This window comes from Equus quagga, chromosome 20, assembly GCF_021613505.1.
Source record: "Equus quagga isolate Etosha38 chromosome 20, UCLA_HA_Equagga_1.0, whole genome shotgun sequence".
In the NCBI taxonomy this organism is placed as follows: Eukaryota; Metazoa; Chordata; class Mammalia; order Perissodactyla; family Equidae; genus Equus; species Equus quagga.
This window is the reverse complement of record NC_060286.1, coordinates 44,883,582-44,906,382: the sequence shown is the minus strand read 5'-3', so window position 1 is coordinate 44,906,382 and position 22,801 is coordinate 44,883,582. Positions and strand designations below refer to the sequence as shown.

Below are 22,801 nucleotides of genomic sequence, written 5' to 3'. Positions count from 1 at the left end.
CCAAGGTGTCCATCCCCCGACCCCAGGTGAGCCAAGGTGTCCATCCCCCGACCCCAGGTGAGCCAAAGTTCCCATCCCCCAGACCCCAGGTGAGCCAAGGTGTCCATCCCCCAGGTGAACCAAGGTCCCCATCCCCTGGACCCCAGGTGAGCCAAAGTTCCCATCCCCCAGCCTGAGTTGAGCCAAGGTCCCCATCCCCCAGGTGAACCAAGGTCCCCATCCCCTGGACCCCAGGTGAGCCAAAGTTCCCATCCCCCAGCCTGAGTTGAGCCAAGGTCCCCATCCCCCAGGTGAACCAAGGTCCCCATGCCCTGGATACCAGGTGAGCCAAAGTTCCCATCTCCCAGCCTGAGTTGAGCCAAGGTCCCCATCCCTCAGGTGAAGCAAGGTCCCCGTGCCCTGGATGCCAGGTGAGCCAAAGTTCCCATCCCCCAGGTGAGCCAAGGTCCCCATCCTTCAGACCCCAGGTGAGCCAGGATCCCTGTCCCTGAGACTGCAGGTGAGCTGGGCTCCCCACACAGCAGCTGAGTGGAGTGTGACGGGATCAGCCTGGTTGTGGCTTTACTGCAGCGATCCCACAAGGCCCCTGTGATGAGGTGCTTGGAGGCCCTGGGCTGCTGGCCCTCTTTGCAGCGAGGGACCTGAGGGGCGGTGGGTGGGGCCCCAGGCAAGGCCCTGGCTGATCTCTGGGTGGAGTGTGGGTGTCTGGGTTCCTGTGTGCGGTGGGCCTGCAGTCCACTCCTCCTGCCATGGCCCTGGGGCCCAGCTTGTGGGGCGGAGGCTGCCCCTCCCCCTCTCCCTCGGGTGACAATGGCGGAGAGGCCTCCGCTTCTTCAAAGCTCGGGTTTCAGGAAATGTATCTGTGCTTAGAGCTCCTGGCGCCAGCACCAAGCTCGGCTCTGTAGGGGGGCGGGTTGCTGCGGGAGAGGAACCGTGGACCTGGGCAGTGGGCCTGGGGGCTGTGCTGGGCCTTCCTCGCCTGGGGTGCTCTGGGCCCTGGGGCGTTCTGGATCATGGGATGTCCTGGACCATGGGGTGTCCCGGGCCATGGGGTGTCCCAGGCTGTGGGATGTCCTGGACCATGGGGTATCCTGGGCCATGGGGTGTCCCAGGCTGTTGGATGTCCTGGACCATGGGGTGTCCTGGGTCATGGGGTGTCCCAGGCTGTGGGATGTCCTGGACCATGGGGTGTCCCAGGCTGTGGGATGTCCTGCACCATGGGATGTCCCGGGCCATGGGGTGTCCCAGGTTGAGGGATGTCCTGGACCATGGGGTGTTCTGGGCCATGGGGTGTCCCAGGCTGTGGGGTGGCCTGGATTAGAGGATATGGTACATCTGGTCTCACATCTGCATGGGGTCATTTCCATGTTTTTGGGTTGCTGCCCCATTGGCTCTGTCACCCCCGTCGGGGGGTTCAGCAAAGGGCTTGGACTCAGTCTTGGGAGTCCAGGCCAGGGAGGCGGCTCGGTGGTCAGGCTGGGAGTCTGCCTGTGCGGTGCGGGTGGGTCAGGGCAGGCTCATGGGCGGAGGTGTGGCTGGGCCCTCGGGGACTCCGGCCGGCTGGCTGGCTGGGCCTTTGGGCCAGCAGGCGGGCAGCCCAGCTGAGGCTGGCTGGGGAGGAGGGCCTGGAGTTTCTCTGCCTGTTGCTTGGGAACCTGCTCCCACCACCCCGCTCTTGACCTCATTGCACGACCCCAGCCCCATCCCTAGAACGCCGGGACACCCTCTGAGGCCCCAGCCTCCTGTTCTGTAGGGGTTTAGGGTTGACAGAACCTCGTCCTGGCCCGCGGCCCAGAAGGCAGAAAGCACAGGGACAAGAGGTTGGCATCTGCAGAGGGGAAACTGAGTCCTGGAGGACAGCCTGGGGGAGGGTCAGAGGCTGGGGGAGGCACGGGGGCCACCCGCCGAGGGCTCAAGTTCTCCCTGGATGACTTCCTGCCGTCCAGGTGTAGGGAGCCCAGCTGGTGGGCGGTGGGGCCCTCACGGGGCAGCGGGCGGGTGCACGTCCCTGCGGGAACAGGTAACTGGAGCCCTGGCTCGGGCGAAGGTGGTGGTAATCCTACCTGAGCCGCTGGCGTGGGGTTTCCTGGGAGCCACGAGCTCTCTGCTTGCCCGAAGCCCAGGTGCAGGGAGATGGGCTGGGGCCACCCTGTGGGACGGGAGGCCCCGTGGGACGCGTGGCCCGGGCCTGGGGCTTTCTTCTGCCTACCCTGCTGGCAGCTTGGCCTGCGGTGGTGGTCGCAGGCCCCCTGGCCCCCATCGTCTGGCGCTCAGCCCGTCGCCGGCTCCCTGCCCTCGCCTGTGCCTGCCCGTCCAGCCCATCCCCCCGGCGGCCAGAGTGACTGCTGAGGCCTCACTCATACTGCCCCGCAGCCACTTATTTTGCTCAGCATTGGCGCCACTGTTGGCATGGGGGCCCGCAGCGCTGCACCATCTGACCCTGACCCTCTGTCCTCGAGTCCCTGCTCTTCCAGCCTCTCGGCCCTGTGGTGGTTCCTCCCTCGTGGGACGCTTCCTTTCTCTCTTGGCAGCCTTGATCCCGATGTCACCCGCTCCGAGGCCTGTCCTGTGCCCCGTCTACAACAGCACCCCGCCCCTGGAGCCCCGCTCACTCTTCTGCCCGTTAAGGCAGAGGTGGTGGTCCCCAGTGGCGGAGCAGTGTCTGGTGCACACTTGATGAATGAATGAATGAATGAGTGAAATGATTAGAACCTAGGAAGGAGCTGAGTGCTCTGGCTGTCACCAGGAGTGGGAATGGCCAGGGGAAGGTCAGCCTGAGGGTGACATTTTAGGCAGAGTGAAGGAGCTGCATGTGCAAGGGCCCGGGGGCAGAGTGCACGTGCTGGGGTGGCTGCCAAGAGGGCCGGAGTCCTGGGAGCCCCAGGAGGGCTCTCAGCCATGAGGAGAGTCAGAGAGAGCCCTGGGTCCCTCGGGGCTCCTGTGGACGGGGGCGTGGAGGCCCCAGTAGCTGCAGGGAGCCCTTGGAGGAGACGGGCAGCCTGGACATGGACCTGCCGGCTTGGCGGAGGGCGGTGGCAGGCTTGAGAGAACGGATTGAAAGGTGGCAGTCCCACTGGGGCAGGGAAAGTTCTAGAAGGCTGGAGCGTGTCTTCCTCATTACAACCTGTGCTCCTGGGGGGGTGTGGGGTCCTGTGGGTCTTCCTGGGTGTCTGGGGTGAGGCGCTGGTGGGGGCTGGGCTCAGGGCAGGGGCGCAGTGTGGGTGGGGCCGAGTGGGATCCAGGGTGGGTCAGTGCCCGGGTCCCTGAGGCTGTCTTGTTGGAGGTGCAAGAACGGGACGAGCAGATGGAGGCATGGGGCAGGGGCTCTGGGTTTCCCGGGCACAGCCAGGCTGCAGGGGCTGGCGGGTGGGGATGCTGAGCATGAGAGAAGTCTAGGCTCCCCAGTGCAGTGCCCCCTGGGGTGGGAAGCTGGCCTGGTGTGGCCCAGAGGTGGCCCTGTGCTGTGGGCCCCGAGCCAGGGCTGGTGGAGGGGCGGTCAGCATGTTCGAGGCTGGTCTGAAGGTGCAGCCGAGCCCTTGGACTGACCAGGAGCGTCCTGGGCAGGGAAGAGCTGGCAGTGAGGGGCCAGGCTTGTCCCTCCTGCCTGGCATGTGCCTATGACTGACAAACGCATGGCTGCGTGATGGCTCTGGTCATCCTCGTGGAGGGAGTGGATCCTGGAGTGCCCCATCACACTACCTGGGGCACGGGGGCCAGATGGTCCTGGGAGGAGGGGACGGGGCAGCAGCGACCATAGGCTGAGGCTGCGCCAGGCAGTCCCTAGGCCTCAGTTTCCCTGTCTGTTCTTGCTCCTTTTCCTGTTCTCGGAGGGGGACAGCCAGTGGGCACACTCTCTGCCCTGTGGCCCCATGGGCGTGGTGGAGGGCCACCTGGGGTGGTGACAGCCATCATTCCCCTCTGGGGGGCCTGCAGCAGGACCTTGTGTTCCCAACTGTGGTCAGGCCCCAGTGGGGTGCTGAGGGGTGCTCCCACTCCATATCCTCTGCTCCCAGGCCCCGGGGGACCTGGCTGTGGCCATTTCCGCTGTGCCTTCTGCCCGCTGCTCCACCTGGGTCACTCTCTTTTTTCCATGCTGACTTAAGCCATGTGTGGGCCACTGGTGCCGCAGAGGCCAGAGCCCAGCTCTCTGAGCCTTTGTGACCTGGAGGGGCAGCCTCTCTCCCTCCCTTGAGTGGGTTGTCAAGGGGTCTGAGATGTTCCTCAGAGCCGGGGGTGGGGGGGGTGCGTGGGGGGGAATGAGATGGGAGGGGGGTGCAGCGAGGATGCTGGAGGGGGGTCCTTGCTGGGGAGGGAGAGCCCTGACAGGCCCAGGGGTCAGAGTCGGGGGCACTGGAGGGGGCTGGGGCATGGCAGGGCGGCGCCCCATCTGTACAGCAGCAGGCAGGTGGGGGCCCTGCGTACCTGAATGGCCCCCTCCCTGTTGGCAGCGCTCCTTCACCCTGATCGTCGAGGCCTGGGACTGGGACAACGACACCACCCCGGATGGTGAGTTAGCCCTGGGCTGGGTGGCCTTGGTGGGTTGCTGTCTGCAGGGCCCCCCTCAGGGCACCGGGAGGCTGACCCCTCTCAGCCACAGAGATGCATGTAGCCAGGCTCCTGGTCCTCTGTCTGCTGGGGACAAAAGCCCACATGCCAGCAAAGCTGCCTCTGTCCTGAGGATCTTGTGCACTGTTTCCCTCTTTGCTTTGGCTGCCAGGAAGCTCTGCCATGTTTGTGATTTGCAGAGCTATACATGTGCTATCTTCCTCCCCAATCTCGGCTTCATCTGTGTTCTCCTAATGGGCATGTCCTTTTGGGGCCATGTCAGTGGCATGGTGGAGTGGGGCACCCCCAAGAGGCTCTCTGGCTTTGTGGCCCCCTCTCTGCCTGTCTGTCCTGGAATATGGGGTTTGGTGACCCTGCCCTTGAGCGGGCGGCCGGCCTGTGCACAGAGGCCTGTGGAGCCCTGTGGTGAGGGCAGAGACGTCTCCCATGGACAGACAGGGAGGAGCCCCACAGGCGGCGGGGACAGCATATGCAAAGGTCCTATGGCAGGAGCGAGCCTGATGTGTTTAAGGAACAGCACAGGACCCACATGGCTGGGAGGGAATGATGAAGGCAGCAAGGCTGGGGTCAGGTCACGGGCCGCTGAGGAGGCTGCCATGTGAATCGAGGTGGCGAGGGTGGGGACACCTGGCCCCAGGGCAGCCTGCGGGGTGAGGAGGGCCCTGGCCCCTCTGAAGGTAGAGGCAGGGCTTGCTGATGGGTTGACGGTGGTGAGAAAGTGCGGTTGGGGTGGCCGAGGAGCCGGCGGATGGAGAGGCCGTTGTGGCCTGGGCCAGGACGCGGTTTGGGCGTGCTGCATGGGGGTGATGTTACATGGGCGCTTGGGTGCGGAGTCAGGCAGAGCCCTGGGTCCCACTGGTGACAACGCTCAGGGGACACAGAGGGGTGGGCGGGGAGTGCAGTTGGGGGCCCCAGGCGGGCATGGGGACAGGTGGCTCAGGGCAGGAGTGTTCCCGGGTGGAGGGCGGCACGGGGATGCGTCAGCGGGTCCCTTGACGGCCGGGCTGGGTGGGGCGCAGGGCACCAGGCCCTACTTGGCTGTGGGTCCCCCAGGCCTTAGCGCGGTGGGACGGAGGGCAGGGGACCCGGGTTCCTTAGCCTTTTACTGTGGAGAATCCCAAACTGGTGCAGGGGCCGAGGGGAGGGTCTCACGGTCCTGCCCTCAGCCGCCCGCCGACGCGGTGGCTCCATTTGAAGGGAGGCCCAGCCGTGGGCTTGTTTTAAGGTGGGGCAGTAGTGATGTGCTTGCTGCTGGGAACCATCACGTAGAGAGTCAGAGAGAGGGAGCAGCCCAGCAACATCCCACGCGGGGAGAGGTGGACACGGTGCCCGAGCGGGGGCACAGGCGGGGATTCGCAGCTCACGGCCTCGCAGCAGCTCGTGCCGCCCCTGAGGAGCCGTGGTCTCTGCAGCCCCTCCCAGGGCCTCCCGCCCGCCCTGGCCCGGCCCCGAGTGCCTCTAGGGTGCGGGCAGAAGTCCTCTCTAGGCCCTGCGCGTCCTGCTGTCCTGGGACGTGGCCGCCCTCCCCGGCCCCCGCAGCCCTCCTCCCCCCGGCCGTGCCCGCTGTCCTGAGGCTGCGGGCGGGGTTGGTTTCGGGGTCGGGACGCTTCCCCGGGGAGCCGGGCTGACTCTGACGCCTCCTCAAGAGGAGCTGCTGATCGAGCGGGTGTCGCACGCGGGCATGATCAACCCTGAGGACCGCTGGAAGAGCCTGCACTTCAGCGGCCACGTGGCGCACCTGGAGCTGCAGATCCGCGTGCGCTGCGACGAGAACTACTACAGCGCCACCTGCAACAAGTTCTGCCGGCCCCGCAACGACTTCTTTGGCCACTACACCTGCGACCAGTACGGCAACAAGGCCTGCATGGACGGCTGGATGGGCAAGGAGTGCAAGGAAGGTGAGCTGCCACGCCGAGGGCTGCTGCCCGGCGCCTCCCGCGGGGCCGCGGGTGCCAGGCTGGCCGCAGCCGTGCCTCTCTCTGTCTGCTCTGTTCGCAGCCGTGTGTAAACAAGGGTGTAACCTGCTCCACGGGGGATGTGCCGTGCCCGGGGAGTGCAGGTGAGTGCTGGGTGCTGGCCCCTCCGCCCCCTACTCCCCACACGCGCGCCTGCTCTCCTCACAGCCGCTGGCCGACTGCTGGACATCGGGGACGAGCACCGAGTGGGGGACGCTGGCCCTGCTTCCGTGCAGCTTAGAATCAGCGCAGGGGAGATGCATGTCCTCAGAGCCTGGCCTGTGCCCCATGGCGACAGCCCCACAGGAACAGTGTGGCAGGGGACCAGGGAGGGTGGCCAGGGCCCTTTCACATGACGTGGCCTGGACACTGATGCCCGGCAGGAGGAGGCCTGGAGGCCGAGAGCCACTGAGGACGGGCGTCCGCAGCACAGGAAGAGCAGGCACAGAAGCCACAGAGGGACAGGGAGCGCCTGCGAGCGTGGAGGCGGGACCTGGGAGAGAAGAGGGGGCTGCCGAGGGTTTAGAGTGGGCAGGGGCGGATGGAAGGGCCAGGGCAGCTGCAGTGTGGGGAAGGGCCAGGCCGGGAGGCTGCTGCAGGGGTGGGAGGTGGAGAGGTGGGTGGTCCTGCGGACATCCTGGAGTGGATTTGATGTAGGGCTGAGAGGTAGAGCGGGGAGTCGAGGAAGACCCCAAGCCTTCTGGCTTGTGCCTCTAAACCACAGAGCCGCCGTGACTGAGGCTGGCAGGAGGGGCACGGGCAGGTGCCATTCTGGGGTGAGGTCTTCCCTGCGCTTCCCTGAGGGGTTTGTGGGGAGAGGCCTGGGCTGGGGCAGACGGAGGGATGAGGGGTCCAGTGGTCAGAGCCAGCAGAGGGGACAGGAGGCGACACAGGATGGGCTGGGGTCAGAGGGAACAGGAGAGTGAGGGATGGCAGCAGCCCCATGTGGACAGCGGAGGCCATGGTGGGGGGAGAGACCCCAGATGGGCGAGGTCGGGTGGCGGTGAGTGGGGAGGAGCAGTGGGTGAGCCGCTCGGCCTGTGGCGGCGCAGAGGGGTGCACTCTTCCAGGGTGCAGGCAGGGGTGGGTGCTGGGGGCTGCATGAGGATAGGCTGGGAGACGGGGCTGGGGGACCGGGTGGATGCTCTCAGCCCTTAGGAGGGGCTGCAAGTTGGCAGAAAGACAAGCAGCTGGGGGTGAGTTAAGCCCTCTGCTCCCGTCTTGGGTCTCACTGATCCCAGGGGCGTGGGTTTGCTTCCATATGCATTTTTCAGACAAGAACACTGAGCACAGTGCAGTTAAGTAACTTCCACAGGGTCACACAGCATTGAGTTTGGACAGGAGAGCAAACTTTGGGAACTGGCTGACTTGCGTGCCAGGAAGGAGTAGTGATCCCTCTGCTTGTCCGGGGGTGTCTGTGACCTGGGAGGTGGTGTGAGAAGCAGTCCTGGCTAGTCCGGGGGGGGAGGAGGGTAGGCTGCCCAGGGAAGGTGTGGGGGCTAAGGGTTCACCCACCCGGTCCCTTGCACTGCACAGTCTCAGACAAGTTGAGCAGCCTCAAGGCGCTATGGGGAGCACTGCAGGGTGAGAGGGCACCTGGCAGGGGGTGGGTCTGTGTCTCAGGGGGTATGCACCCCTAGACCCCTGTTCTGAGTGGGAGAGGCGGGTGCCGGGCTGGCTCTCTGCCCTCTGACCTGTGTGATGGGTGCATGCCTGGGAACTCCGGGCAGACGGGCTGCGGGTAGTGAGCAGAGCGGGCTGGTGCTCAGCCTGCACGCCCTGGCCTGGCACCCGCTGCAGTGCACAACCTTGATGCTGTGCCAGTGGCCCTGGGCGGCCAGTAACTGAGCGGCCGGGGTGGGACGAAGGTGGGAGAGGCGTCGCTTTTTCTCGCCCCCCACTGCTGGTATGGGCTGTGCGGGGACATGAGGCAGGACTCCCTGGACAGGGGCTGCCTGGTGGGGAGGGGGCGCGTCGGTGGGCCCCCGCCCTCCCCTCTCCTTGGCCCTGTGGGTGAGGCCCAGCTGCTTCGGGTGGCTCAGGGCTCAGGTTGCAGCGCAAGGACACACCCCCCACCGGATGTCACGGAGATGGCCGTGCCTTCCTGCCGCCTCCTCCCTGGGCTTCTGGAGCCGCAGGCTGGGGAAGCCTGGGAGGGGGGCCTGCTGAGGGCTGCCCCACCCAGGGCTGCAAGCACACCCTTGGGACCCTCCGGGTCTGGGCTCAGGCCAGCCTTGCTGCTCCCTGACGGGTGACCCAAGGCACATCACTGCCTGCCCCGAGTCTGGGTGTCCCCACGTCACCTGGAGGCAAGGTTCTGGGTGGGGATGTGCGGCCGCTGCTGGCGTGGACCTCCCCGTGCATGGGGGCTGCATGGCGGAGCCCTTCTCGCCAGCTTCCGTCTGCCCGTCCCCACGCCCGCTGGGCCACCGCGTCCCCTCTGGCTGGCTGCGGGGCCCGGGAGTGGCCCAGGAAGGGCCGTGGCTCCTTCCTTTGACAAAAATAAATTCACGTGGCGCGTGCCGGTGTGGAAGTTACATGGCCTGGACGTCACTCCCGTCCCACAGGACTTTTGAGTTCCAGGCCGGAGCCGCTGGGGGTCCTGTCCAGGGCCTGGAGGGTAGTCCGCTGGGCTGTCCCCGCTGACGGCACTGCTCCCAAATCAGAAGAGCCCTTGTTCTGGAGGGGTGGCCAGCCCTGTCCCCAGGAGCAGCGTGGGCCTGGGGTGGGGCCTGGACTGACGGCCTGCCTGCTTTTTCTGTCCGGGGCTCCTGCCCCTCCTCCTCCTGAAGGACCTCCCAGAGGGGACGCTGGCTCACAGCATGGGGCAGGGCCAGGCCTCTCAAGGCCACTTGCCAGGGTGTGGTGACTCCCCCGGGATCAGGCACTGCTTTGAGTCTGGCCTCCCACAGGACTGGCCCAGCACAGTCTGGGCTTCAGTATTCCCCACTGTGAGCTGGGCCTTTGACGGGGCTTTGTCGGGAGAGAGAAGTCACTGCCCTTGAGTTACAGGTGAAGTCACATGCTGTACCCAAGGTCACACAGCGGGCCAGGCCAGGAGCCGTCTCCTGATGTCCAGCCGGCCCCAGTGTAGCCCAGCCCTGGCAGCCCAGCATGGCTGAGCTGGCGTTCTCGTGCCTGGGGTCCCGGCAGGGCCTTCCTTTCCCGGCGCCTGCTCCGGGGGCCCTGCTCAGGGGTGAGTCCCAAAATAGCTCAGAGAGGAGTGACTGGACAGCTGCGGCCGACCGGCCGAGGCCAGTGGCCAGGAAGTGCCCGTGACACGGCGCAGGCTGGCCGGCGGGCCATAACCCCTGCCTGGCCTGGGGCCTGCGCCAGTTCAAAGGCCGAGGCCGCCCGCCCGGGGGGTAACCCATGGGACCCTGCGCCTGCCTCCCAGAGCCACCCTGGCCGTGGCCACAGCTCCACCCTCCCCCACTGGGCCTCACCCCCCGCCTCCCCAGGTGCAGCTATGGCTGGCAGGGGAGGTTCTGTGACGAGTGCGTCCCCTACCCCGGCTGCGTGCACGGCAGCTGCGTGGAGCCCTGGCAGTGCAACTGCGAGACCAACTGGGGTGGCCTGCTCTGCAACAAAGGTAGGTGGTGGCCAGTGATGCCGGGGTGCAGTCACCTCGGGGGAGGTAGGAGTGACGGGCGCGACCTGGCTCCTGAGCAACTCCCTGCCCCCAGACCTGAACTACTGTGGCAGCCACCACCCCTGCACCAACGGGGGCACGTGCATCAACGCTGAGCCCGACCAGTATCGCTGTGCCTGTCCCGACGGCTACTCGGGCAAGAACTGCGAGCGCGGTACGTCAGGATCCGGCATGTGCTGGTCCGGGGAGCCCAGCTGGGCCCATCTCCTGGGTCTCTGTGCGGTAGACACCCCCTCATTCCCGCCTTGGGGCCTCGGGGGCTGGGGAGGAGCCCCGGTGGACAGGGGGCCTGGGCTGCCACCCCACCTGACCCCCACCTCTGGCTCCCACCGCAGCCGAGCACGCCTGCACGTCCAATCCATGTGCCAACGGGGGCTCTTGCCATGAGGTGCCCTCTGGCTTCGAATGCCACTGCCCTTCGGGCTGGAGTGGACCCACCTGTGCGCTTGGTGAGTGCCCATTTGAGTATGTGTGGGGGCTCCAGCCTGGCATGTGAGGGGTTCTAGAGGGTGGGGGGTGGATGAGGGCACAGTGGTTGAGTCCATCCACATGGCTGTGGACCAAATGGTGGGGGAAGGAGTGGCAGGAAGAGCTGGTGCTCTGCCATCCTCCCCACAGGCTCCCATCCCTGTGTGACCTGCCTCTTGGCCTGGGCCCTGCCTCCCCACACCCTCAGCCTCTCCCTCTGTCCCTCTGCAGACATTGACGAGTGTGCCTCCAACCCGTGCGCGGCAGGGGGCACCTGCGTGGACCAGGTGGATGGCTTCGAGTGCATCTGTCCCGAGCAGTGGGTGGGGGCCACCTGCCAGCTGGGTAAGGGCCCCACAGGGCTCATGTGTGCATGGTCTGTGCACTGTGCATGCGGCTGCTGTTGCTGGGGCTGCGGGTGCCAGACGCAGGGCCAGGGGGGCCCAGGCCCCATCGCTGCCCCTTGTCTCGTTCACAGACGCCAATGAGTGTGAAGGGAAGCCGTGCCTTAATGCTTTTTCTTGCAAAAACCTGATTGGTGGCTATTACTGTGATTGCATCCCGGGCTGGAAGGGCGTCAACTGCCATATCAGTCAGTATGGTGGGCGGTGGCAGGGGGCGGGGCTGGGGAAGCTCAAGGACCGGCCCATGATCCCGCCCCTCTCCTCCAGACATCAACGATTGTCGTGGGCAGTGTCAGCACGGAGGCACCTGCAAGGTAAGGTGCTATGGGCCCCCTGCACACCCGTGGGTGGGGCGTGGGGCCGCAGTTGTGCACCGGGGAGCTGCAGGATGCTCACCTGCCCCTTGCCCCCTCGCCAGGACCTGGTGAACGGCTACCAGTGCGTGTGCCCGCGGGGCTTCGGCGGCCGGCACTGTGAGCGAGAGCTGGACGAGTGTGCCAGCAGCCCCTGCCGCGGTGGCCTCTGCGAGGACCTGGTGGACGGCTTCCGCTGCCACTGCCCCAAGGGCTTCTCGGGGCCGCTCTGCGAGGTGAGGCCCGCTGGCACTGCCCTACCCTCTGCTCCAGTGCTGCCCCGGGTGCCAGGGTTGGCTGGGAGGGGCTCCCATGGGGGGTGGCTCTACAGAGTATGTGGGGTTCAGTCCTGGACCGAGGCCAGGGCCACAGGGTCCCAAGTGCCAGGATGTGGGGGGCAGGGGGAGGGCCAAGGCCCCTGCTGGTCCTGACGAGCACTCCTGTGCGCTGGGCCAGGAGCCTGGCAGGTCACTGGCTGCCCAGGTGTTCCATTTGTCTGTGACTGGAGAGCAAGTGGACTTGATGGCGTGGAATGTGTGGGCAGCCTGAAAGGGGCCCTAGGGTGGGGTGGGGGTGCTTGGGGTCATGAGGGCTGCACGTGTTCCCTGTGGGTCCTGGCAAGGCGTAGGTGATGCTCCCCAGTGGCTCATGCCCCCGCCTCCCTCTGTCCTGCCTTGGCCTTTGCAGGGCAGAGTGACGGGTGGGAGGGGCAGGGCTCCGGACCAGCAGGCTCCCTGGAGCCCAGGGTAGAGGTTGGGTCTGGGGCCGTGGAGCCTGGTAGCGCTGCTTCTGGAAGGACCTACAGACTGGGCTCAGGGCATGTGGCGGTCAGGGAGGGGTCAGGAGCTGGCCTTCCTGCCAGCAGGAGGGGCGAAGGCCGGATGCCGCCTGGGGAGGCAGAGGAAGCGCGCTGCCCTGGGGGCCGGCGGCGGGAGGGGCGTGCAGCCGCAGGTGTTTCCGTCCAGCTGACGCGGACAGTCGCCGGCGGCGGGCAGACCCTCAGGCTCTGACACCAAGCGGGGCCGGCCTCGAGGATTCCTCCTATGGATGGGAGGCCTGGCTCCTCGACCAGGAACGCGGGCAGGGGGCTGGGCCCTCACGGCTGCCCGCCACCCCACAGGTGGACATCGACTTCTGCGAGCCGAACCCCTGCCAGAACGGCGCCCGCTGCTACAACCTGGAGGGCGACTATTACTGCGCATGCCCCGACGACGTGGGCGGCAAAAACTGCTCCGTGCCCAGGGAGCCTTGCCCTGGAGGGGCCTGCAGAGGTGGGAGGAGGGGGCGGGGCTTGCAGGTGTGGGGGTGGGGCCTGCAGGTGTGGGGGAGGGGCGTGCCTGTAGAGATGGAGGTGGGGCTTGCACAGGGGGGCAGACAAGGGACGGGCCTGCAGAGGCGGGAGAGAGCCTGTAGACGGTGGGGGGAGTGGAGTGGGGCCTGCAGAATTGGGAGGATGGAGGCGGAGCCTGCAGAGGTGAGGGGATGCGACGGAGCCAACAGATGGGACAGGGGCGGGGCCTTCAGAGTATGGGGTGGGTCCTGCAGAGTTGGGATGGGGCGGAGCCTGCAGACGGGGTGGTGGGGGCGGAGCGCAGAGCCTGCAGAGATTGGGACTGCTGATTCTTTCCTGTCTGGTCTGCCACAGTGATTGATGGCTGCGGGTTCGAGGCAGGGCCCAGGGTGCCTGGTACAGCGCTGTCCAGCGTGTGTGGCCCGCATGGACACTGTGTCAGCCAGCCTGGGGGCAACTTCTCCTGCGTTTGCGACAGTGGCTTCACAGGCACCTACTGCCACGAGAGTGAGTGGCTGGGGACCGTGGGGCGGGTGGGCACCGGGCGGCAGGGTAGCCAGCTCATCCCCCGCCTCCCGCAGACATCGACGACTGCCTGGGCCAGCCGTGCCTCAATGGGGGCACGTGCATCGATGAGGTGGACGCCTTCCGCTGCTTCTGCCCCAGCGGCTGGGAGGGCGAGCTCTGCGACACCAGTGAGTGGGCACCTGCCCCTCCCTCCTGGCTCCCTGGCCTGCCTGTCTGTGCTGGGGGGCTCCCACCCATGCTCAGGCCTGGTCCCTGCTCCTGTTGCCTGGCTCTCCTTCCCAGGCCCTCTCTGTCTCTCGTTGGCCCGGCTGGGTGCCCCCTCCCCCAGGAAGCCCTCCCGAGCGCCGGTGACCCCCCGCTGACCGGCGTCCTCACCCCCAGATCCCAACGACTGCCTTCCCGATCCCTGCCACAGCCGCGGCCGCTGCCACGACCTGGTCAACGACTTCTACTGCGCTTGTGACGACGGCTGGAAGGGCAAGACGTGCCACTCGCGTGAGTGCCCACCGGCCCTGCTGCCCGGGGGGGCTGCCTGAGGCTCTGGGGCATGCCCGCTGAGTGGCCTGTGTGCCCGCAGGCGAATTCCAGTGTGACGCCTATACCTGCAGCAACGGCGGCACGTGCTACGACAGTGGGGACACTTTCCGCTGCGCCTGCCCCCCGGGCTGGAGGGGCAGCACCTGCCACATCGGTGAGGAGGCCCTGAGAGCCGGGGGGCAGGCGTGGGCGCCGCTCTCTCTGACACGCAGCCGGGCCGCCCCCTGGTTCTGGCTCTGTCCGCCCTTGTTGGGGTGGGGGTGTGGCGTCGAGACCCTGGTCTGCAGGGCCAGCTGAGCAGCCACGTCCTCCTCCTCCGCCCTGCAGCTGAGAACAGCAGCTGCCTGCCCAACCCCTGTGTGAATGGGGGCACCTGCGTGGGCAGCGGGGACTCCTTCTCCTGCATCTGCCGGGACGGCTGGGAGGGCCGCACCTGCACACACAGTGAGCTTGCGTGGTGGAGGAGGCTGTGGGCTGGGAAGAGGGGCCTACAGGGTGGGGGGCCGTGGGGCAGGGGAGGCCTGTGGGCTCTCTCCTGGCTCCACCCCTCGGACTTGTTCCTTGTACCTGTCTACCAAAGCACAATGGTACCCCAAGACCTGCTGTGCCACTGCGACTGCCCCCCAGCTTTGTAGCCTCGCCCCCCCCCCCCCCCCGACATGTCCTGGCCTCCATCCCCTCCTGCTGAGCACTCGCCTTGCAGCCCAGGCACCTGCCTGTGTGTCCCCCGAGCTAGGGGCATCCTCCAGGATAGGACCCTCTGTGACTCTGCCTGGGGCCACTCTCTCCCGAAGCTGTCCCTGCTCCTGTGCTCCCAGCCTCCCAGCCTTGTCATGGAGGGCTGGTGTGGACAGTGCAGAGTCCCCCACCCTGCGTGTCTGGGGTCCCCCAGGCTGGGCACGGGGGCGTAGGGTGGTAGATGCCATGCCTACTTCTCTTTCTCTTTTCTCAAACACAGACACCAATGACTGTAATCCTCTGCCTTGGTGAGTGGTGGTTCTGGAGGCTGGCTGGCCCGGGGGGCTCGGCCTGCTGTGGGGCCTCCCTGATATCTGCCTCTCCCCTGCAGCTACAATGGCGGCGTCTGCGTTGATGGCGTCAACTGGTTCCGCTGCGAGTGTGCGCCTGGCTTCGCGGGTCCTGACTGCCGCATCAGTGAGGGGCCTGGGGCAGCGGGGTGGGGGGTCGGGATCCCAGCCCTGGGAGCTCCTCCCAGCCCAGCCCAAGCATCGGGAGTCGGGGATGTCCACACACCCTGAAGCCACAGCCACTTTTTGTTTTGCTCCAAATGTCAGTTTCCCCATTTGCCTGTGCCCTGCCAGCAGAACCCTCCACTCGCCCCAACTCCAGGGCTGGGGGCCAGGCCATAAGGGGATAGACCATAGTTTAGGCTGGGGTGTTTGTTTCCCAGAGGCCCCTTCCAATCCCATTCCAGAGGCGGGTGGAGGAGGATGGGGGGCAAGTGCCTATTAAAACCTCAGGTTGGTGACTGACAGTGCTAGGCCCAGCCCAGAGACCCAACGGGGCACACCGAGGCCCCAGCTGCAGCTGGCCCAGGGGCTGCTCCTCCAACTTGCTGGGCCCCCTTTCCTTCCCCACGCCCTGCCACCCCCGGGACCTGTGTGTGGGCACTGGCCTTTCTGTTCCCTGCTGAGCCTGGCCACCTTCCCTGTAGACGTGGATGAATGTCAGTCCTCACCCTGCGCCTATGGCGCCACGTGTGTGGATGAGATCAACGGCTATCGCTGCAGTTGCCCGCCGGGCCGGGCCGGCCCACGGTGCCAGGAGGGTAGGTAGGGGGCAGCATGCCAGGTGGAGCTGAACTGCGTGGGGGCGTGGGCAAGACCTGGCTTCCAGGGCCCGGCTCCCGCTGCTGACCCCTCCTCCTCTGCTCACAGTGATTGTGTTCGGGAGGTCCTGCTGGTCGCAGGGCGTGCCCTTCCCACACGGGAGCTCCTGGGTGGAGGACTGTAATAGCTGCCGCTGCCTGGACGGCCGCCGGGACTGCAGCAAGGTACGTTGGGGGCCCTGCCCGAGAGCCTGCCCAGCTAGCCTTGCCCTGCTGGGGTCTGATGTCCCAGTGCCCCTGTCCTGGGAGTCCCTGTCTTTGGTCTGTAAACCTAGCACTCACCTTGGGGGACCAGGGAGCTGGTCCTGGGGGTGAGCGACGGGGTGGGAGTGAAGGTGAGCCATGGCCGTGGCCCTCTGCCTCTGTTGGACATTTAGGGAGGCAGGCCCTTGGCTACAACCAAGACCCTCCCCTTGTACAGCTGGGGAAACTGAGGCTCAACCCTGTTCAGGCTCCAGAAGCCCAAGGCTTTGGCTCCGCCTGGCCCAGCCGTCCGTCAGGGCCTCCTGCTCTGGGTGGGGGGGTCCTTTTTGGCACTGGGTTCAATCTGGGAGCCCTGGCGGCGGGGTGGGCACGGCCCAGGACTCGCTGACCGTGTCTGTCTCTCCCACGTGGTGCCCGTGCATGTCTGTGTGTGCCTGTTTCTGCTCCTCGGTGTGCATGCTCGGCCCAGGTGTGGTGCGGGCAGAAGCCTTGCCTATTGGCCGGCCGGCCTGACACCCTGAGTGCCCAGTGCCCGCCAGGGCAGCGGTGCCGGGAGAAGGCCCCAGGCCAGTGCCTGCAGCCGCCCTGTGCGGCCTGGGGGGAGTGTGGCACCGAGGAGACCCTGCTGCCCAGCACCCGCTGCCTGCCGCGCTCTGGCCACCTGGACAACAACTGTGCACGCCTCACGCTGCGCTTCAAGCATGACCAAGTGCCCCAGGTGAGCCGGCTGGTGGGCGGGTGCCCCGGGCGTCTGTGGGGCCCAACGCCCTCCGTCTGTCCTCAGAGCGGCCACGCAGGGAGCCTTGCCTGGTGGGGTCAGATGAGTGGGGCTGCTAGGCCCAGCGTGCCCTGTGTGGGCTGCAGGGGAGGCCAGGAGCAGTGGGCCCAGCCCTGGGTGCCTGTTTCTCCAGTCGTCCCAGGGGGCCTGGACTGAAGGTGGTGGCCATGGGCCACCTGATTGGGGCCCCTCGGCCTTCCAGGGCTGACCCAGGCCAGTGTGCAGCTCTGTCAGCAGTTCTGTGGCCTGAGTGCTCTGAGCCCAGGAGGGAGGGCTCAGGACTAGGTGAGGCCCCGGCCTGCCCCCTCGGGCCTAAAGGTGGAGCTGCTTGGCTGGGTGGGTGGGGGTATTGCCCCAGGCCCCACCCAGCCTCAACGCTGGTGATGGTGGCCTTCGTCCTCAGTGGAGGGCGCTGGATTGGTGTGGGGAGCCAGCTTCCCACTGGGCCCCCCGTGTTCCCTCTCTGTGTGCTCAGACGGGTTGTAAGGAGTGTCCTGCCACCTGCTTGCCATACCAGCTGGGAGACAAGTGGCCTTGGGTCTTTGGCCCCCAGGCCCTGCTCACGTGCTGCCCATCTCTGCTCAGGGCACCACCGTGGGCGCCATCTGCTCCGGGATCCGTGCCCTGCCAGCCACGAGGGCGGTGGCCCGGGATCGCCTGCTCATAGTGCTCTGTGACCGGCCGTCCTCAGGAACCAGTGCTGTGGAGGTGGCCCTGGTGAGTGCTGGGCGCTCAGCCTTCCCTCCCCGGGGTCCGGCGCTGTATGTGCTCCTGCGAGGTGCTGAGGGAGACGGTCCGGGCCAGACTGGTCCCCAGGTCCTCGGGGAGATGGGCTGACCCATGGGCTCTGGGGTCTACCCCTGGTGCAGTCGTGTGAGATGGGGCTGTGGCACCTCCCCATGCCCTTGTGGGAGGCTGGTGGAGCCAGGGCCTGCAGAGGGAAAAGCGTTGGCCCAGCAGGGGCCAGAGGAGGAATAGTGGGAGCCCAGGCCAGGCTGGATGCTGAGATGGCTCGGTGGGGCCAGTGTGTATGGCCGAGCTGGGAGGCTGCATTTGTCACTGGGGTGAGGCGGAGGTTAGAGGAGGCAGGCGGGAAGTGCGTGAACATCCATGAGTGGACAGGAAGGGCTGGGAGCGGCTTGAGACTGAGGGAGATGGTAATCAGCAACCAGCGGGATCAGCTTTTCGAGGGATGTGGAGCAAGGTGTGGGGTGGAGTCACTTGTCCTGTCTGCTGAAGTGAAGGAAGGGTCCAGAGCAGGCTGGCAGAGGCCCACGAGAGCATGTTAGAGGGGCAGGCGGGGGGCAGTGCCCGATGTGGCACAGAATGGAAGGTGGGTGTCTGTGCCAGTGGATGCAGGTTCTCGGGGAGCCGGGCTCAGGCCATGGAAATGGCAGGTCAGCAGGTGCCACGGGCTGGTGGGGGCAGGGCGCGGGGTTCAGAGGCAGCATGTGCTAAGTGGTGGCTGGGACCCCAGACTTGGGTTGCACCCCTTCTCGGGTTTGGTCTCTGAAGCCTTGGAGGCTGGGGCTCTGGGCAGGAGTGCCTGGAGCCGGGGGAGCCCCCAGCTGACAGCAGGAGTTGGGATGCAGAGGCAGCATCCAGAGAGGGAAAGAGCGGTGGGGGCCTGGGGCGGACAGATTGGGATACGGTTGGAGAGTCCCTCCAGGGGAAGGAGGGGGAGATGAGGCCCCTGAGGCTATGGGCTGAGGGTTGGGACCTTTGGGGATGGGAGCTCTCCTCTGGGACCCTAACTGGGGGCTGCAGGGCTGAGTGCGAGGGGTGGTTGTGGCTGGGGTGCCCACTGCTGAGGCCAGGGGCCTGCTCCACTAGACAGGGTGGGTGGGATTGTAGTTGCTGAAGCCTCGTTCTCTTGTAGCCTCCTCCTCACCTGGTCCCCTGTTCTGTCTGGGCCGTGTCCCCCGAGGTCTGTGGTGAGAGGGGTGCCCGTGGCCTTAGGCTGCCCCTGGGATGTGTGGTCCAGGCCTGGGCACCTGCCCAGGCCCTCGGCCAAGGCGGCCTCCTCAGAGTGCTGCTCTGGGCCCTGGGTGGGTATCAGGTGTGAACGGGTAACCACGTCAGGTGGGGCTGTGGCTTAGGGGTATGCAGGGAGAGAGGAGGGAAAGAGGCAGAGCCCTTTCTCAGGGTGCTGGTGGGGTACCAGTGGCGGGCTGGCAGGGGCCACACAGGTGGAGGCCTGGGCCCAGGGTAGCTTCAGCATCTGGGGCAGTACTGGGTTCGTGGTGCCCTTGGGGCCATGGGCATCACCGGCTGGACAGCCATCCCTGCTCCAGGTGCAAGGGGCTCAGTGGAAAGGGCAGGTCAGGCCACACCCGCCTCCCTGTGAACTGCCTGGTGGGGTGTTCCCACTGCAGGACCCTCATCCAATTAACCTCCTCCCAAGAAGCCCAAGGGACCCTAGTCCCTCCCCAGTGCAGCCCTGTTCACAGGACCACAGCCCCCTGCATCCCTCTTTGTAGCTGGCCGGGAGCCTCGACAGTCCCTGGGGCTGTGCATAGGGCCAGGCATGCTGTCCTGCTCCCGCTGGGGTGGGGTGTGGGACTCTGGACACGGGGGGTGCCTCTCAGCGCTGTCCTCTGCCGCAGTCCTTCAGCCCAGCACGGGACCTGCCCGACAGCAGCCTGATCCAGAGCGCGGCTCACGCCATTGTGGCCGCCATCACCCAGCGGGGGAACAGCTCACTGCTGCTGGCTGTCACCGAGGTCAAGGTGGAAACAGTTGTCATGGGTGTCTCCTCCACAGGTGAGCGGGGGAAGGGCTCGTCGGACCCCCAGGCCAGTAGGAATATTTCAGGCACAGGCGGCTCAGAGGGGTGGGGCCTACCTGTGGCTGCTCAGTAGGTGGGACACTGAAACCCTGCCATGCCTGCCAGTGAAGGTGCCCAGCACCCCCACGCTCCCTTCCCCCAGCCCTGCCATCCCAGCCGCTGTCCTGGGACCCTCCCCTCAAGCACGGGCAGCGGGCCTGGGTCTCCCAGGACGGTCCCCTCACGGCCTCACCTGCCCAGGTCTGCTGGTGCCTGTGCTGTGTGGCGTGTTCAGCGTGCTGTGTCTGGCGTGTGTGGTCATCTGCGTGTGGTGGACCCGCAAGCGCAGGAAAGAGCGGGAGAGGAGCCGGCTGCCAAGGGAGGAGAGCGCCAACAACCAGTGGGCACCCCTCAACCCCATCCGCAACCCCATTGAGCGGCCGGGCGGTGGCGCGGGCGGCCCCAAGGATGTGCTGTACCAGTGCAAGAACTTCACGCCGCCGCCGCGCAGGGCAGGCGAAGTACTGCCGGGGCCAGCGGGCGGCGGGGACGAGGATGAGGATGAGGAGCCGGGCCGCGGGGAGGCCGACCCCCTGGAGGCCGAGAAGTTCCTCTCGCACAAATTCACCAAAGACCCCGGCTGCTCGCCCGGGAGGCCGGCCCGCTGGGCCTCGGGCCCCAAAGTGGACAACCGCGCCGTCAGGAGCGTCCACGATGGACACCGTGCCGGCAAGGAGTAGGACAGTGGCCGCCAGCTGGGCCGGGACCCAGGACCCTTGCTGGGCACCACGCCACCCGCCAGACCGTAGGAGGCTGAGGCCGTGTGCATAGTTTCTTTATTTTGTGTAAAAAAAACACCAAAAACCAAAAACAAATGTTTATTTTCTACGTTTCTTTAATCTTGTATAAATTATTCAATAACTGTCAGGCGGAGAACAGCAGAGTATCCGGATAGTTGCTATTTTTGTAACGTTTCCGTGGGTCACACTCGCTGTGTGGCGGGAGAGAGCAGAGGGCAGCTGTGTCCTCACCAAACCGTTTAACGTTTGTTCCCAGAGGTGGTGCACTGTTTACAGAATCTTCCTTTTTATTCCTCACTTGGGGTTCTCAGTGGCTCCAGGCCAAAGAGCCAGTGGGACCCATGGCTGTCCGTGGGACCACCATGGGTGACAGCAGGGCCGACAGTGTGGCCCATGGCTGTCGGTGGGACCACCCGTGGCTGTCAGTGTGGCCATGGCTTTTGGTGTGTCCTGAGGCTATCTTTGGGTCCCATGGCTGCCCGTGGGACCACCCATGGCTGACAGTGTGGCCTGAGGCTGTTCTTGGGACTGTGATGTTCAGTGTGGCCCGTGGCTGTTGGTGGCACCTGTGGTTGTCATTGGGGCTTGAGGTCAGAGGTGGGGCCTGTGGTGGTCGGAGTGGCCTGAGGCCCGTGGGCGGCCCCTCGCTGGCTCCCCGGTCAGTCCCCTCCCGTCTGCCGTCCCCGGCCGCTCCTGCCGGCACGCTCGCTGTAGAGATCTCTGCACTGTGCTCTCAGAAGTGCCCTTTCCGACTGCTCTGTTCTCCCCCCGGGACGGTGGCAGTATTGAAGCTCGTGACAAGTGCCTTCACACAGACTCTCCCCTCGCAGCTGTCAGCGTTTGCCGTGGGCGCCAGACCGCTGCCCACCTGCCAGCCCCCGCCAGCCCTCCTCGTGAAAGTGCATTTGTGTAAATATGTACATATTAAATGAATCACTCTGTATATTTGATTTAATAACTTAAACGTTTTGGCCTCCCTCTTTGGGTGCTGTTCCTTTGTTATTTGGGGTGGGGAGGCTGGGGCATGGGCTGTGGATCGGGCTGGTGGCCGTGGAAGCCGTGGTGGGGACATGGTCCTGCTGAGCCCAGGGCCCCCATGGCGGCCAGGGCCACGGGGACGTTGGTGTCCTGTGCGGTGGATGGAGGCTCACGGGAGGCTTTCCTGGGAATGGGGGAGGGAGGGGCTTGACACCTGCTCTACTTAAAGCAGCTGAAAAATGTTTTATGAAATAGTTTGTCACTTAGCAATGAAGAGCTCTCAAGGTTTTAAGGACTTACCGGGTCAAAACTTGGGAGAATGACCTCGAGGCCGTGGGCTGCTCTTGCACCTGACCGGCCAGGCAGACCGGCTCAGCACGGTGGCCTCCTGCCTGGCGGTCGAAGCCCTGCTCCCGCGTCTTGTCGGTTTGTGCCCAAGTTGTCTGCTGTCCCGAGAGGGGGCTGGTGGTCGCTAAGTCAAGGAGCAAAGCCCAGGACCGAGTCTATAAGAAGAAGGAGAAGAAAACGCTGCCGACAGCCTGGGAGTGAGTTGTGAGCCGGTTTGCACATTTGCTGTCGCCGCAGAGGTGACTCCGGACGCCTCTCCTCGAGCCGCTTCTGTTGTGGATCCCTTAGGTGCCGTGCGAGCGAGCTGCGGGCCCCGCGTAAGGAGTGGTCTCCTGAGGGCCCGCTGTGTCCTTCACTGTGGCGAGGCGCGGTCTGCAGGACAACCTGCTCAGCATCACTTGGATCCCACGGACCTGTCCCCTCCAGGCGATGGGGGCAGAGGGAAACCCTCCTCCTGCCTTGTCCCCGAGGGGGTGTCCAGGCAGGTCAGGGGGGAGGTCTGCCCCTGAAAAGTCGTGTTTACACCCGACTCATGCGGACACGGAGCCCACGTTCCCACCTCGGTTGGCCAAAAAAATCCTGAACTTTGAGTTTCCTTTTAAACCATGTTTATGTGACCTGGCCCCTACGGGCCTGGGAGAAAGAAATGCCAATGGCCTTTGTCGTAGGCCCTCCAGGTGCCTCATGAGTGAGTTTTCAAGGTCAGAGAACCCAAGACCCAGGGATACCCAGCACCGCGAGGGGGAGCCAGCAGAGAGCCTGCCCGGTGCCGGGGCGGAGGGGACACCAGGCCTGGAGTGAACAGTGCACCAGGTTGAACGGGAGCTCGAAAATAGCAACCCAGCAGATTCGAAAAAGAACCGAGTGAAGCTTCTAGAAATGAAGTGCCATCCCCGAACTGAAGACCCCACAGCCACTGAGATGCTGCCGAGGGGAGCATCAGTGGAGAAGAGGTCAGAAGGTGATCGGGGTGCTGCCCGGAGGGACAGGGTGGGAACAGCGTCAGCAGCCGAGGGAGCCCTGGGCCAGGGGCCTGGAGGGGCCTGAGGCCTGTCAGCTGGGGCAGGCGCGGGGTGAGCAGAGAGAAGGTGGGAGCAGGTGGGCTGGGCTGCAGGAAGCGTCCCATCCGTGGGTGATGCCCGTGGGTACCCCACATTCTGGGGAAGCCCCCGTAACCTCGAGGGGGTGGGTCTGGCCTGGGGTCTCGGGGGGTCACAGGACACTGCCTGCCGAGGGGAGAGACTGGCTGTCACAGGTGGGAGCGGGTGGCACCCAAGGCGCATCTGTGCACACCACATCCACGTGTACACGCACGTGTGCAAC

At 65.8% G+C, this 22,801-nt stretch overlaps 1 protein-coding gene across 1 annotated transcript in view; it reads left to right on the top strand.

Annotated features, from left to right (window-relative positions):
* JAG2 (jagged canonical Notch ligand 2) overlaps positions 1 to 21,124 on the top strand; it is a 24,754-nt gene extending 3,630 nt beyond the window's left edge. The window contains exons 2-25 of the mRNA XM_046647186.1: positions 4,449 to 4,506; positions 6,213 to 6,464; positions 6,565 to 6,625; positions 9,983 to 10,113; positions 10,208 to 10,327; positions 10,509 to 10,622; positions 10,873 to 10,986; positions 11,120 to 11,233; positions 11,313 to 11,359; positions 11,464 to 11,634; positions 12,519 to 12,669; positions 13,044 to 13,196; positions 13,271 to 13,384; positions 13,599 to 13,712; positions 13,795 to 13,908; positions 14,082 to 14,198; positions 14,713 to 14,740; positions 14,824 to 14,909; positions 15,430 to 15,543; positions 15,653 to 15,768; positions 16,277 to 16,525; positions 17,171 to 17,302; positions 19,192 to 19,348; positions 19,614 to 21,124. Of these exons, the coding sequence (XP_046503142.1) occupies positions 4,449 to 4,506; positions 6,213 to 6,464; positions 6,565 to 6,625; positions 9,983 to 10,113; positions 10,208 to 10,327; positions 10,509 to 10,622; positions 10,873 to 10,986; positions 11,120 to 11,233; positions 11,313 to 11,359; positions 11,464 to 11,634; positions 12,519 to 12,669; positions 13,044 to 13,196; positions 13,271 to 13,384; positions 13,599 to 13,712; positions 13,795 to 13,908; positions 14,082 to 14,198; positions 14,713 to 14,740; positions 14,824 to 14,909; positions 15,430 to 15,543; positions 15,653 to 15,768; positions 16,277 to 16,525; positions 17,171 to 17,302; positions 19,192 to 19,348; positions 19,614 to 20,092 (3,306 nt within the window). The 3' untranslated portion in view covers positions 20,093 to 21,124. The remainder of the gene's footprint in view (positions 1 to 4,448; positions 4,507 to 6,212; positions 6,465 to 6,564; positions 6,626 to 9,982; positions 10,114 to 10,207; positions 10,328 to 10,508; positions 10,623 to 10,872; positions 10,987 to 11,119; positions 11,234 to 11,312; positions 11,360 to 11,463; positions 11,635 to 12,518; positions 12,670 to 13,043; positions 13,197 to 13,270; positions 13,385 to 13,598; positions 13,713 to 13,794; positions 13,909 to 14,081; positions 14,199 to 14,712; positions 14,741 to 14,823; positions 14,910 to 15,429; positions 15,544 to 15,652; positions 15,769 to 16,276; positions 16,526 to 17,170; positions 17,303 to 19,191; positions 19,349 to 19,613) is intronic.
* The last annotated feature ends 1,677 nt before the right edge of the window (positions 21,125 to 22,801 follow it).